The 14,491-nt window shown below is 40.4% G+C and overlaps 1 protein-coding gene across 7 annotated transcripts in view; it reads right to left on the bottom strand.

Moving 5' to 3' along the window:
* The window catches only part of LOC146493618 (receptor-type tyrosine-protein phosphatase U-like), a 260,603-nt gene that overhangs the window by 30,222 nt on the left and 215,890 nt on the right, over nt 1-14,491 (bottom strand). For 4 of the 7 annotated variants that reach the window (XM_085147848.1, XM_085147843.1, XM_085147846.1 and 1 more), the window contains 4 exons: nt 13,986-14,058; nt 12,101-12,177; nt 9,560-9,577; nt 6,406-6,442 (listed from right to left, as the gene is read on the bottom strand). In XM_085147848.1, coding sequence (XP_085003974.1) covers nt 6,406-6,442; nt 9,560-9,577; nt 12,101-12,177; nt 13,986-14,058 — 205 coding nt within the window. The remainder of the gene's footprint in view (nt 1-6,405; nt 6,443-9,559; nt 9,578-12,100; nt 12,178-13,985; nt 14,059-14,491) is intronic. The other 3 variants (XM_085147845.1, XM_085147847.1, XM_085147844.1) reach the window with 1 other exon arrangement.

Raw genomic sequence — 14,491 nt, 5'->3', positions numbered from 1 at the left:
CAAATGTATCGCGCATGAGTTCTTCTTTTACTGTTAGGCTGTTTTGTGGATCACAAGGTTTAAAACTACTTATAAACACACACACTCACACACAAAGTAACTCCACCAGAGTGCCAATTTCGGGTCACTTTTGCCAGTCCAGGCCTGGATAAAGGAGCAGGGTTGGAATTGTGACATTAAAAAACAATAATTGCTAAAATAAATTTAATTTGTAGTTCTAAATAAATTCTAACTGCATTTAGGACGTTTTTTACTCACTTTATGTCTCTTCCACAACGTTATTTCTCTCTCCAACAACGTAGGTTACAATTACATTAGCATGACAAATTATGCAAATTAGGTGATGACGTCATTTGGCGTCTTCTAGCGACTTTTAGGACAGCCAATAGCGATTTTCCTTACTAAGGAGTTGGCAACACTGAAGGCAAAGCGGTCAAAAGTCTGGCTGTACTTCACAGCAAAAGATGCAAACTCAGCAGCCTGCAACAAGTGCTTTAAGCTGATACTGTCAAAGGAGGTCACACTTTAAATCCGATGAACCTAGCCCTGCCAGTGTAGCAGAAATGATGATGGCAGCAGCAGCCGTTCTTCTCTGCGTGAGTAGCTTAATGTTGTTCGTGTGTAATTTACGTTGAGTAAGCTAACCGCGTTATTAAATTAATGCATGTAACGTGAACTAGCAAACACCATCATAGCTACATGCGGCTGTCTTCTTGTTTGATGGCAGATACTCCCTTCACCCTGGCCAAAAAGGCTAAAATGACCGAAGAAAAAGTGGAAAACAGCTAAACATGAGAGGTTTTTGGACAAAGTTTGTGTTTTTTCCATTGTTTAAGCACTGCTTCCAGCCCAGAGTGATACCATATATGCCCTATACCTGCAGAAAAGACTAACATTGTTATCTTTTTACAAAAAAACAGCTGAACATGAGAGGTTTTTGGACCAATTTTGTGTTTTCCATTCTTTAAGCACCGGTTTGGGCACCGTTTAAGCACCGGCACCGTTTCAAAAGTACCGGTTTGGCACCGGTATCGGATAAAACCTAAACGATACCCATCCCTACATATGATAATGGACTTCAAGATTGTGTGTGATGCTCTTAACTTTGTACTGCCCACTTTCTGCCGTGGCCAAACAAATTTCCCACGTGTGAGACTAACAAAGGTTTATCTTATATTATTTTATCTTCTCTAATAGTGATGGGATTTCTGGCTCTTTTTAGAGATCCGGCTCTTTCGGTTCGGCTCACTAAAAGTGCCGGCTCTTTCGGCTCCGAACCGGCTCTTCAGGTTGTTTTGTTGCTTTAATTAATTTATTATTAACAATAATATAAAATTATGCACAAAAGGAATTACTAACGTAAAAAAAGTGGTTTTATTTATATATGTTTATATATAGATATATGCGGTGGCCCCTAGAGACAAAACACGTACAAACTCCAAAACACATTTCTAGCATGAACTGAACTTCCAAAGCAGAGCTACTGTATCACTTAAATTACACAATTGAAAGCATGTGTGTATTGTTTGTGTATTTATACACAAGCACTCATATATATTCAAATAATTTAAAATAAATGTTCATTTACCTGTTATTACCACACACCAAATCCGGTCGTTGGTACTTGCTGGCTTGTGTAGCCACTAGGTAACAAAAGCTCAACACTGCCCCTAGCATATCCTGGAGCACTTCTGTTGTCTTTTGTACGTGTTTTGAGTTTTTATGTGCTTCTGAGTTTGTACGTGTTTTTACATGTTTTGGAGTTTTTACGTGTTTTTACGTGTTTTGGAGTTTGTACGTGTTTTTACGTGTTTTGGAGTTTGTACGTGCTTCAGAGTTCGTACGTGATTTGAAGTTTGTATGTGCTTTGTCTGTAGGGGCCACCGTAAATATACTTTTATTTATTCACTCCACATAAAATGTAATAAATAAATCATATAATACAAAAATCAACTATTCACATTTCAACTTTTAACTATTTAAATTTTCAGCTTTTTCCTTTTACAAATTTAAAGTGAAACAACACAAAACACTGCAAACCACAACACAATTAAATATAAATTAAAATATCAAAACAAAAAGAAGATGCATATTCTCTGTCATATGGACCTGCACGAATAAACTTTCTGAATCCTTTATCATCTGCAACTGAAAATAGTTGTGGATGATTACTTTACCTTTCTAAAGCGATGTTGTTGTCCCTGGCTCTCTTTCTCTCTCCCTCCTGCTCTGTTCCTGTGCTACTGAGTGTAACTACCGCCCCTCCCCCCTCTGCCCAGCGCAAAGCACAAGGCTGCATGCGGAGTGAAGCAGGAAAAAAGTGCGAGAGAGAGGGAGGCTGAGAGAAAGAAAAAAAACCCACGTGACGGCTCGCGATAAGGAGCCGGCTCGCGTTGTTCACGTCAAAGAAATGGCTCTAAGAGCCATTTCGTTCGCGAACGACCCATCACTATTCTCTAATATCTTATCTTATCTGACCTTCCAGTCCGTCCGTGCAAACTCACTGGCCACAGCTCACCAGTGTTTGTCTCAGCAGATTCCCAGATTTACTGGGAAATAGAAATATAGATGCACTGTACGTGCGGGTGGTCAGAAATTAACTTTCTGTAATGGTCATATTGATTAAGCCTCCAAATCCTTTTAATAAAGTCCTGCAAACTAATTCAAATATTCCCCTTTGACTGTTATCTCCAAACGTAGATATGTCAGGTAGTTTCATGCCCTGACACTGAGATTAAAAAGAGCAGCCTGACTGTTTAAAGTCAACTGTGTGAGAAAAAACAGTGTGTGATGTGAAAAAACACTGATCACTTAATCGCTCGCTTAGAATGCAATGTTCTGGTTGGAAGCCTTGGGTCCTGGTATTCCTGCAAGCATAATTCCATACAACCCTCCCACCCGAGCTCCACCTCCTGGATCAATGACATGTCGGCAGCAGAACCCTCCCAGCAGAGCAATGTGCCCCCCACATAGTGGAGAAACTGCTGAGGTAGAGTTCAAGGAACACAGTGAAGTTTTTTCAACAAACTTCAAGAAGTCCAGTGACCCTTAAAGTTTATATCTGAAAGAGCAGAAACAATTAATGCTTGTACACACTGGCTACCAAAAAGGCACTTCAAAAGTCCGTCCTGCCAAAGGAGAGAGAGGGCAGAGAGCTTCAGGTGTTTTTCTTTTTTTTTAATAACTCTAATTTGTGTAAAAATTAAATGAGAAAGGCAACACAGGGTTTCTGAGGCTTTGCGTTTCAACAGATAAATAAACAGAAAGAGATATAAAGCAGTGCTTGTTTTCACAGCTTTTATTTGCACAGTTGTGGAATCAAAAGCATGCCTTTGACTACATGCCCCAGGGCAAACATGCAAAGACAACAGGAGGAGGAACAGCGTTACTTGCCTGTTAAAATCAGAGCATGACAAGAGCTCTGGCTTTCGTAACAGCCGTGTACTGGTCTGTATTGATTCCAGGTGAGTCAGCTCCAGCCTGAGTACTTTTTAATGTGCGCACGTGGGCAGCTACTTTAACCACTGTTTTTCCTCCTCCTTACAGGTTATTCATGGCTCGCGCCCCTGTTAGCGATTGCTGCAGTCTTATTTTATGTGTATTAGATATGCGAGATGATAATTTTTCAGCAGTAGGAGAAGCGCACTAATACATCACCAGAGGGAGGGGACAGTCAGGCGAGAGATGGATCATGTTTGATCCCAGCAGCTGGGTAAATCTGTATGCACGGCATAACTTACTGCCACTGTGGACCGGAGTTTGTGGAGTACACTTAGCATTTCTCCTCCCTGTCTGCCTCTCCTATCACCCGTCTCCTCCCGCTCCCCTGGACATAATAGAGAGCTAGCCCAAAGCACCTGCTGCAAGAGCTCAGCTGTCTTACGACTCATCTAAGATACAACAAATCAAACCCAACACATCGCCACAGCTGACCACCCGGGGCTCACGGCACACGTATGCACAGCATGATGCTAGGAGTGTGCAGAGTGTGAGGGGCAAATTGCAGCTTTAATGATGAGTCACTGTATGTACACTCTACAGTACACGAGTCTCACAGCTAAAGTAATGCTGTTACCTCCTCAACTATAACTTATTTCCATAGTGTTATTTATAATTTCAGCTAGTTTTACATTTTACATATTTATGAATTGATTATGTTTCAAGGACAATTTACTACCTGGGCCCAAGTCCTCAGTTTAGGTTGATGGCATTTTTTTAGTAGAAAAAGCAAATGGCTTAAACATGTATTGAGCTGCGGTTTGGGGAAGGCCTCGGAGGGGACTGGCGGCAGTTCCCCATGTACTAATGAGAAGTAGGGATGACTATCTCACCGCTCACCAATGGGCTCTTATGGAGACGACTGTTGCCATCCTCGCCCCCTTTGAGGAACTAACTAAAAAAGTGAGCAGCTACGACGCACTAGCCTCTGATGTCATCCCAGCTGTGACTGTGTTTGTGAGACTTCTAAACAGAGAAACAGACGAACAAATTTAAAATTAAATTTTGTTTTTTTATAATTATTTATTCTGTAATATGTTGCATACAACATGCTTTTCATTTTAAATAAATGTTCTTAATTCCAAACTAGTCCCTTGTTTGTTTGTTTTTTGTTAAATTATAGGACTAAAGCTGTTACCTGCAAATTTAAATCATGTTTTTATTAAGTACTCGGTATCGGCGAGTACTGAAATGCAAGTACTCGTACTCGTTTCCAAAAAAGTGGTATCGGTGCATCCCTAATGAGAAGTGAATGATTTGATAAGGGGGAGGAAGGGTAGGGCCCCAAAAACAAGAGCGAACAGCTTGTAGAATTAGGGGGGGTCATATATAGATAAGAACCGGCAGGGGCGTGTTTGGAGGCGTGGTCCCACTCCTCAAATTCAGATAGATTCAGATCTCCAAAAAATTAAATATATGGTAACTTAGGAACCCAAACTCATGAATATATTAGACTACAATTGAAAACGGAGATAAAATAGACTTTCAGCAAACAGCAAATAAAGCAGCAACCTTCTGATCCTTAAAGAGCAAATGTATTTCAGAACTGAGTCCCCACTGAGGGACGCTGAAAGTGTCCAGGAAATAAGACCTGCTAAAAAAAAAAGGTTTGATGTCTATCGCTAAATTCTTTCTTCATGCCTTCATCACAACTCTATAGGAGAAGAGAAAAACAATAAGAAATTGCATTTTTATATAACAACCATTTAAATTGAATTATGGCTTGAAGTTATGCATGATTAAACTTAGTTCCACTAAGTTAATAGTGACACAGGCAATTATAGCTGCTAGTTTTCATTAAACGTATATTTAATATATTCTAAAAGTAATTTTCTCAACAAAAATATGTCTTGCTTTTTGCTGTAAGTTGCATCTAACAACTTACAATGTAAAGCGCTGATAAAGTCTGAGGTAACGATAAAGTCTAAGGTTGTCAGACCTAAGGCTGGATATCAAAGAATAATCAGTTATTTTCCATTTTAAATTAATTAATTTAATTTGAGCATCAACTACAGAGTTTGGAGCTATTTTTATTTCTCCATCAATGACAAAAGAAATTTTTTTTTTTAAAAGTATCATATTTGTGCGAGACTGGAAAGTCAAATTAACTTATGTTGGAGCAGGGAAAGAAATAAGAGCTGATCATAGTTTAATGGATTCAATTGAGCTTAATAATATTTTTGAAAAAATGACATCTTAACCCAAAGTAAATTTTTACTTCTACTTGAAAGTCACACTGGCACCCCTTCCACCTCCCGCCTGCGCCCGTGTGTGCACGAAGAGCAAAACGTTAAAGAAAGAGAAGGAGAGAAATTTTCAGAGGTTACTTTTGAGAAGCGGCAGAACTGAGAGCAAAGTGAAAGATGGGAAGAAATCAGAGGGGGATTACAGAGTGAAAAACACATTCGGTGAATAAACAGGATCAGAGTCGGCAGAGAACAGAGAAAATGTCTTGCTCTCTCTCTCGCTCAGTGCACGTCTCTCTTTCATTCTGTCTCGCTCTGAGTGAGGGTGTGCCTGACTGTGCCGCTTGGGAAATGCAGCCTATATAGTGTATCAAAACTACATCAGAGAGATGTTGTGCCACACATGCAGATGGCAGGGAGGAGAGAGACGGAAGCAGAACTTCAGACACAGCGACACTCAGCAGTTTACAGTGTCGGCTGACTGACGGGTACAGTCGGCTGCTCTGAGAGCGTTTCTCACAGATGGAGGAAAAGGCCTGTTTGTGGTGGAAATCCAGATGTGAACGTGATGCAACGCGGGCTCCTTGTTGTTTACACATTATTAATTCAGCTAACTCATTTTCATATTGTCAGCTGGGCTGCTGTTGCGCAAAGTGCGCTGCAAACAATCTGAAATACCAGCGGTGACACACTGCTGCTGGGTTTCGTGCCGTACACTCACCTTGAGTGGCAATGAAGTGGTTTGATCGCTGGTAGCCCTGTGGGACAGAGAGTGGAGATAAGAAAAAAAAAATGAAATCAGACAGAGGGTTAATAATTACAGGGATACATGATAACGTGAACTCTGGGACCAGCTCGGGCCTTGGTGGGACGTGGTCTGCTCCACCTTTGACTGAAGATCTTTCTCTTACAGAACTAATCTGTATGTGTGTGTTTGACCAGCCAAAGATTCTTTGGACTGTTTTTGGGCCCTAGCTCTGGGTGAAGAATCTCACTTGAATTATAATGCAGGAAGAAATGGCATTAATTCAAGTTTCTCTCTGCCTGTCTCCGAGCCAGGTCATTCATTCCAGAGCAAGGGAGCTGCATTTCAAAGGCAGCCTAGTGTGTGCTGCTTTGCATGCAGCCTGGGCTGCTGATCAAAGGTAGATTGACAAGTGAGCGATCTTCAGCTCTGGGAGTAATTCTACCTGAGTGACACTGACTGATCTGGCTGTCTCCTTTCTGCTCTGCTTGGCATTAGTGCAGTTATGATACAGTGTGCACGGCCTGGAAGGCTATTAGTGGCGTTCTGGCCCTCCACCAGGCAAAGACCTGTGTGCTGAATGCAAAGTAGTCGAGCGTGATAGATCCCCAGAATTAAGATTAGTGCGCTCTCTCATGAATCACAGGTAAAGTGATTGCAGCCGCTGTATTCAGTAAACATTTGTAAAAAATACTGTACAGACACACACAGAGCGCAGTCCCTGTAGCCCCTCGAGCTCATATACATGTATGCACTACTGAGCAAGCAGGAACACAAATTACATTCCATAACTGTCATGCCGGAGAGCAATGCCGAGATGGATGGTCAACACTACGAAAGACTGCAGCGAACCCATTCCCATGAGCCTCTGTTGCCGAGTTTCCCCTGAGCTGACCGGTTTCCTGTCTGTCACCTTGGCAACCACAGTTTCCAACAGCAGGCAAGCAGAAAAACACGAAGCGATGTGAATTCACAATGGATTGAAAAGGAAAAAGTAAAGACATGCAGACGTGGAACGCGTATCAATTCCATCACAATAAGACGAAAAAAAAAGATTCTCAGTTTGTTTTGCTTTGACAAATTTGTCTCGTTCCAACTACAACCTGTGACAAGCAAAACCAGGCCTTCATGAAATGAACTCATATTCATCGTGCATCTCAGAACTGCATATCAGAACCCCGTAGGAACTTTAATCATCCTCGCTGATAGCAGTCAAGGATGTCAGAGAGATTTTTGCGCCCTCCTTGTAAAACAGTGAGAATAAGCAATTCAGCCGAGAACCACGGCCTGCATTTGTAAAGCAGCTGCACGAGAAACAAAATAACTGCGGGTGTACGATGAGCTACTTAAGCATAAAAAAAGGCTAAGTATATATTTTAGCACATCTTACTCATATTATATTCAATACTTTGCTAATGTGTTTTAGATTCTAGGGGACACAAATTAATCCTGTTTGAAAGAAAACCAGAAAGAAACATCCTGTGGAGTTCTTTGTGTAAATGGAGCAATTACAGTACATCCCACTCAAAAGCTGCTACAAGATGTTTGCACCAATCTTATTATTATCTTAAAAAAAGAAACAGCTCCTAATATGTTCAATCCCGTTAACATCATTTTCCTCATGCTGGTATTGGTAAATAGAAAGCCTTTCCTAGAAAATGTATTTCTTTTTACTCGAATCATGTAGGCAGCAGCAAAATGCTCGAATCGCTTTGTTGGAAGTCATCTCCTACTGTTGCATGTGTGTCCTGCTCTCAGTAGCACTTCGAACAGCAAAACAGCATCTGCCCATCAATTCACGCAGAGCTTTCATACATGGTTGAAAATTTGGATAGAACTGCCCTTATTAACTGCAGACTATCATAACATTGATGATATATGACTGAATTTCGGGGTGAGGAGTCTAAAATTGGATCAAACTATAATGTTGTCCGTCTGTTCTATCTGTCCTGACTCCACTGAAGTATCTTCTCCACTGCAATAAATTCTCTAAATAAATACTTTAAAAAGCAGTTCTCTGCTGCTTTCAGGTAACAACTGCCTGCAAAATGTAATTCAGATAGGTTCTCGTCACCACTTAAGCGAACTCATTGTTCTGTCAGCGTTTGATTTGACAGACGTGTCGTTTAGCGTTTAGATTTCTGAAGACGTTGTGAAGCTTCAGACGCTTTTGTAGCTATACTTATACAGGTATAGTTCAGGAAGTAAACTGTTTGCTTATTGCCATGAAATAGATTTGACATTTAGCTAATATGGATGATTTAAGATTACTTGACACAACACACACAACTGTCAAATAACATTTTCACATCTTTAATTACAATATTCATCTTTTTTCTTCTCCTGACACAAGCCGGTGTGTGATTAATTAACCCAAAGATGACCTGCTGTGATATGAAACAAGGTCGCAGCAGTCAGATATTGTAAATTAACAAAAGTCTGAGATTTTATATAGAAACGGGTCAGAGCCCAGAGCCAGACAGCCCGCGAGGCTGCGACAGCAGAGATGCGTCAAGCTCAGGTGTTTTATCAACATGTGCATATCTATGACAGGCAGTTAGAAAGTTATTTTTGTGTGCTTTTGTGGCTTACTACCAGGTTAGCTTTTAGTCAAACCGACGATGACATCTATTTTGTGAAGATAATTGGTTTTTTTTCTTTTCTAGTGTGATCTTGCACCTACTATCTTACTCTGAGATGCCTGATAAATATGGGCTCTCATACCACTGGAAAAGCAGGGTTTTCTTTACTGTTCACTGTCACTGTATATATTTATAATGCCTCCTGTCATACTGTGTGTGTATAAACATGAGCTTTGACCTCGTCTTTTCTCCTCTGGAGTATTCTATCAGCCATTTTATACAAAAAAACTGAGACTGATGTTAAGCAAAAACTCCAGGTAAGCATTTGACTATGGATGAGACTGCTACGGTCAGTTTGGGAGAAAAAAGTTAAAACTCAGAGGAACAGTGAGGGCTAAAAGTGGAAAGGCTCAGCAGCTCAGAGAGGAAAAGCAAAGGAGGATGTGCCAGAAAAGAAGAAGAAAAGCCGTGGAGGGCTGGCAGGGAGAGCCAGAGGGGGCAGCATGAAAAGAAGAAGATGGAAAGCAGAAGAGAAGCAAGATACTTACTTCCCTGTTTATCCGAATCTAAGAGATGCCAAAAGGTTGAAAACAAGGGAGGGTGGGGAACAGAGAGAGATATAGAAGGAAAGTAGGGGAGGAAATAAGAGCTAGTTAATGTGATTAAAGACCAGAAGAAAAAGGTTATGAAATGGTTAGAAAGCAGTTTGCACTGGAAACCTGTGGAGAGAATAATGTCCAGAAATCTTTCATTTCCATGTTTTTGCGATAAAGGCCAACTCTTGTTATATAGCAACCGCAGTCTTTTAGTCATTTGTCTTGCAGGAAGAGAATGAGAAGTTTAATCATACGTCTTTACTTAGATTGTTAAAAACGGGCAAAAAAGGTAAAAGAGTGCAGCAGCAGGTCATCATCTGAGAGCAGCAAAAATCCAGCGTTATCCAAGCTCTTAATAACATCAATGACACTTTAATAAGTTCTGCAGAGAAGGAGGGAACATGGTGCCTTAGGAACTACAAAATGTTACTCAATACATGCTATGAATTGTTCATAAAATTGCAGTGAATTCAGAGATTCCATAGAAGTTATGTCCAGTCTGGATAAATTCTTATTTAAAATTTGTGTGAGAAAACAAATGAAGAGGGTGGAGTGGTATATATGCCATAACCACAGTTTTGCCTTAAATTAATAAAATTGTGTTGACTTTTTGACAGTCTAACGTAACAAAGATACCAGTTTTTTTTAGGCAGAAAATACAGTTTCTGTGTTAATTTTATGGTGAACTAAGCTGAGATCTGGGAACACAGAGACACTGCACAAAAAGTTTGAGCAACAAAACTAGTCTGAAAGTCACAGTTTATAATAAAACTAAGCATTTGGCCAAAATAATCTTTACAGGTTAAAAATATCATTTTGATTAAAGGGCTTGTGCATACTGGTGGATTAACCATTGCAGAAATATTAAATAATAGTAATTACCAATATTATTAAATGTGGGCAGCTGTTCCATAAACCGTACATTGGATGGTGGTTTTAATACATTTGCTAAACACTGCATGTACTGTGTTACTATTTGCAGCGTGATTGCAAATCGAGAAAGCCAAAAACTAAATTACATTCTAAATGATGCAGCTGAAAGTTGAATAAACTAAGCTGATGAAACCGGAATTGTTCTTTAATGGTGCTTTGAGTACCATGCAAAATAATCTTGGTCAGATTGCCTTCCCCAGGTGACGCACAATGACAAGTGAGACAATGACAAATATGTTATATTGAGCTTTTTGCTAAACCAGAATTTTATCTCGAGCTTTTTGATTGTTTGCTCAGTCATTCTCAAACTTCCATTTAATCGAAAGCAACCAACTGTAGCTGGCATCACTTCCCGAGTGCCTAACAGAATATCAAAGTCCCCTGAAATTTAATTGCATCTTTTGGAGTTACATCTGTCAGCCTAGATGGCAAAAACAAGGTTCATCTAAAGATTTTACAAAATAATGTCATGTCTTGCTACCCCTGCAAAATGAAAGACATGCAAATGTGCATGTGAATGAGTGAGAAGACTACTAAACTTTTCAGTTTAACCTTTAAAAAAAGCAATGTTCCATTATTCCAGCCTTGGCCTCCTCCATGAATCATTTGGAATCATTTACTGCAGTATTTTGAGCCAAGGGTCTTGGCATGACATGCAACTGGTGCTGTAACCTGCACAGTAAATGGCACAAAGGTCCTTGGAGCACTCGTTCTAATGGAGCCATCATGGAGCACTAAAGGGGATGAAGTGGCCACACACAGTTCTACCCGATGGGACTCGCGTATGCTGAGTCAGGCGACCGCAACCACAAATGCGCCTCTTACGTTTTCTTTTGTTCACAAAACAATTGCTAAAACAAAGGGTGCGACAGAGCAATCAGCCTATTATACGGGCTCATATTAAACCTGAGATTAATACTTCAGCAGACTACATAAAGGGAAGACTGTGGAGAGCTTTTTCAGAGTCCCCTTGAAGTGACCCTTCTATTTATGAGTGAGCGGCAGAGCTCACAGCCTGACCTGCGCTGAAGGAAAAGTCCTTCAGACACTGTTGCTCCATCTAATGCAAAGCTGCAGAGATTGCATCTCAAGGGAGAGCAAACTGCTGCTGGGACTGGAGAGGCTCCCTGAGACACTCACTCGAGCTGAACTGTAGGTGAGATCACAATATCTGAAAGTATATGAAAGGATCAACTGAGTTATATTGGGTCCAATTTCAATGCTCAATATTGCCTTACAAAAGCACTTGGGCAAGGCCTGCTGCTCAGAGCTTATAGGCTCTTGCTGGAACTTTAGAGATATAGCGATAAAATCTCATTTCAAAGCCTATATGTACTAACACAGATAGATATTATGGTACGCTGTGGATGTAGTCATTAAATGATAGTTCGGATTTAGCTGACAGCATGGGGAGGTGACTGCTGGTCAAACGCCAGGTTAACAAAAACAATAAAAGACAACTAATATGAGCTGTTAAGGCAGAGCTGTATGATCAGCAAGGCCAGAGATGTGGGAGTATGAGGCGACGCAGAAGGAAAAATAAAAGTAAAGGTAACTTACGTCTATGTAGTTGGCATTGACATAATCGGAGCTGGGATCTGCAAGGAGGGAGTGGAGCTTGACTCGATGACGGTCATCTACAACGCATAAAACATCACTTATCAGTATGTAGAGGTATTTGCATCCAGTATATATATATAAGTATTTTAGTGTTTGATTATTATCTCAGTCTGTCCATTTCCAAAATACTGGAGTACTGATTCTCCACCTGAAGGAAGGGAGTGTGTTTATTGGTTTGTTTGACTGTCTGTTTGCATGTTTGCTAGCAGCCTAACATCCAGAGTTTTTGTCATTTGCAAAGTTTGTGTGATGGTAGAAACCAAATTCAAGTCAAAGGTCGAGATCACACCAAATGTGAAAATCAGTAAAAACTTTATATTACCCACATTTTTTTATGGATCACCTTCAAACTTCACAGCAATATACCAGGCCTTGGGAGGCATGAGTCTATAGGCTGGGTAAGCATTTGACCTTGACCTTCATTGTTAGCCCTCAAGGTCAAAGCTGACCTTCAAAAAAAATGTCAAGGAACTATATCCGGTAATATACCATATCAAAGGGCACGGAGAGAGCTGTAGAACAAACTTTTTTTCAGTATGATCCCCTATGATGTCACAGTAACACCATAGCAAGCTGACGTCATCATGTTCTAAATTTTGAGCATTCCTTGCTTGTTATTCATTGTACATTCATCCTTTTTGAACAATGATTTATACAATTAATAAACTGTCAGGGTTCAGATTTACCTTTGCTGGGTCAAACAAGCCACTGGTGTTGGGTATCGGTTAGCTAATAATAAAGGTATTAATAACTTTATTGCTATAGCATTTTTAAAACACACAGTTACAGTCAAGCGAGCATATTCATACATCCAAACACATGGCCTAATTCATTCCTGCATACACACCTGTACACACATATTAGAAGAACAAAAGACCAACAAAGAGAAGCCAAACTATAGATATAGGGCGTCAGCAGTCAACAGCCAACCGAGCCTGAGTCGAAGAGAAGCTGGAGAGGCCGCCTACAATTATAAGCTCTCAGTAGCTCTGCTATATATACGCAGGACTCTGGCCATGTAGGGCACAGACATTTGGACAAATATTAAACAGTTAAAGATTAATAACTGATTCAACAACAACAGTGGTAATTACTGTTTTAGGACCGACTGATGATCAAATGCTCTGCATATATTTTTCTGGACTACTTTCCCATTCCCCATGATTACATTTGCATTGCCTGGTAATATATTTTGACTCATCTGCCATAGTGAGATAGAGATGCTGCTGCTGTGCTCACAGTGAGTCGCTGTGTGCTCTTTCTTTCACAAGGAGGAATGAACAATATCCAGTATGCCTCCTTTACCTAAACTATTGGTTTAATAGAACTAAAATCTACCACTAAAGCAATGGTTTACCTGGATCAGGCGGATTCTGAAAACGATTTAAAAATAGCAGAGAAGGATTAGGAGAAAAAGCAAAAGCAGTCGTGACTCCTGCAGATTGCTTTATGACACAAAAGTAATTTCTGACACTTTTGTATAAGGGCTCTGAAAAATACAATAAGTAAGGCATTTAGTATTCCTCCTATAGAGGCAAACATTTCAAAAACATCATTAAACACACGGTTAAACAATCAATTTTAATTAATCATACCTTAATCACATATTTAACAAGAATCAACAGCCATTCCATTGGGAGTAAAAGCAATTACTGGGCACCTCTGGCTCACGGGATACAGGCAGTGGCATTGTAAAATGGTGATTTACTTTACAGTGTGCATATAAAAAGAAATGGTAAGGTATGCTGTAACTTACAGTAAAGAAAAAAAGTGGAACACACCGAAGCACAAACACAACTCAACACATCAGTAGACAAATACTCACGGCTTAGCAGGCTATCGTGCCTCCCTTTGGTCTTGTCCTTCTTTTTTGTGACATCCCAGCCGTCGAAAAAACTCTGCAGATTAAAGAGAACCAAAAAGTTTTCAGAAACAGAAACAACAGGCAGGGACGATGCGTCTTTTGGGCTTCTTGACACTCAGAATGGGAACAACTTTGCTAATGCACTCCAAAGTGTTACCCTAAGGTCGTCTTAGTAGCTTCAGTGTTATAGCATCTTGCCAAGTCATCAAGAGACATCTGCCACAACATAGCGGGGAGCAACTGAGGCTGAGAGACGACATGCAGACGGCGCTGAGAGATGGCTGTGGCCTTGGAAAGGAGAAGGTGGCCCCCTCTGCAGTCATTCTCATTCTGAACACAGTGTGGGACTCGCTGCTTGCAGAAGCGCTTGCTATATAATACCTCGGTGTTAAACTGCCAAACTTGTGACAGCTGTTTATGACACCCATCGACTAAATCTGTTGGTGCAGTGAGATGAGTCATTGAAT

The sequence above is a fragment of the Neolamprologus multifasciatus genome, chromosome 22 (genome assembly GCF_963576455.1).
Source record: "Neolamprologus multifasciatus chromosome 22, fNeoMul1.2, whole genome shotgun sequence".
In the NCBI taxonomy this organism is placed as follows: Eukaryota; Metazoa; Chordata; class Actinopteri; order Cichliformes; family Cichlidae; genus Neolamprologus; species Neolamprologus multifasciatus.
Note: the sequence above shows the minus strand (reverse complement) of the source record. Positions and strands in the feature narration are given on the sequence as shown.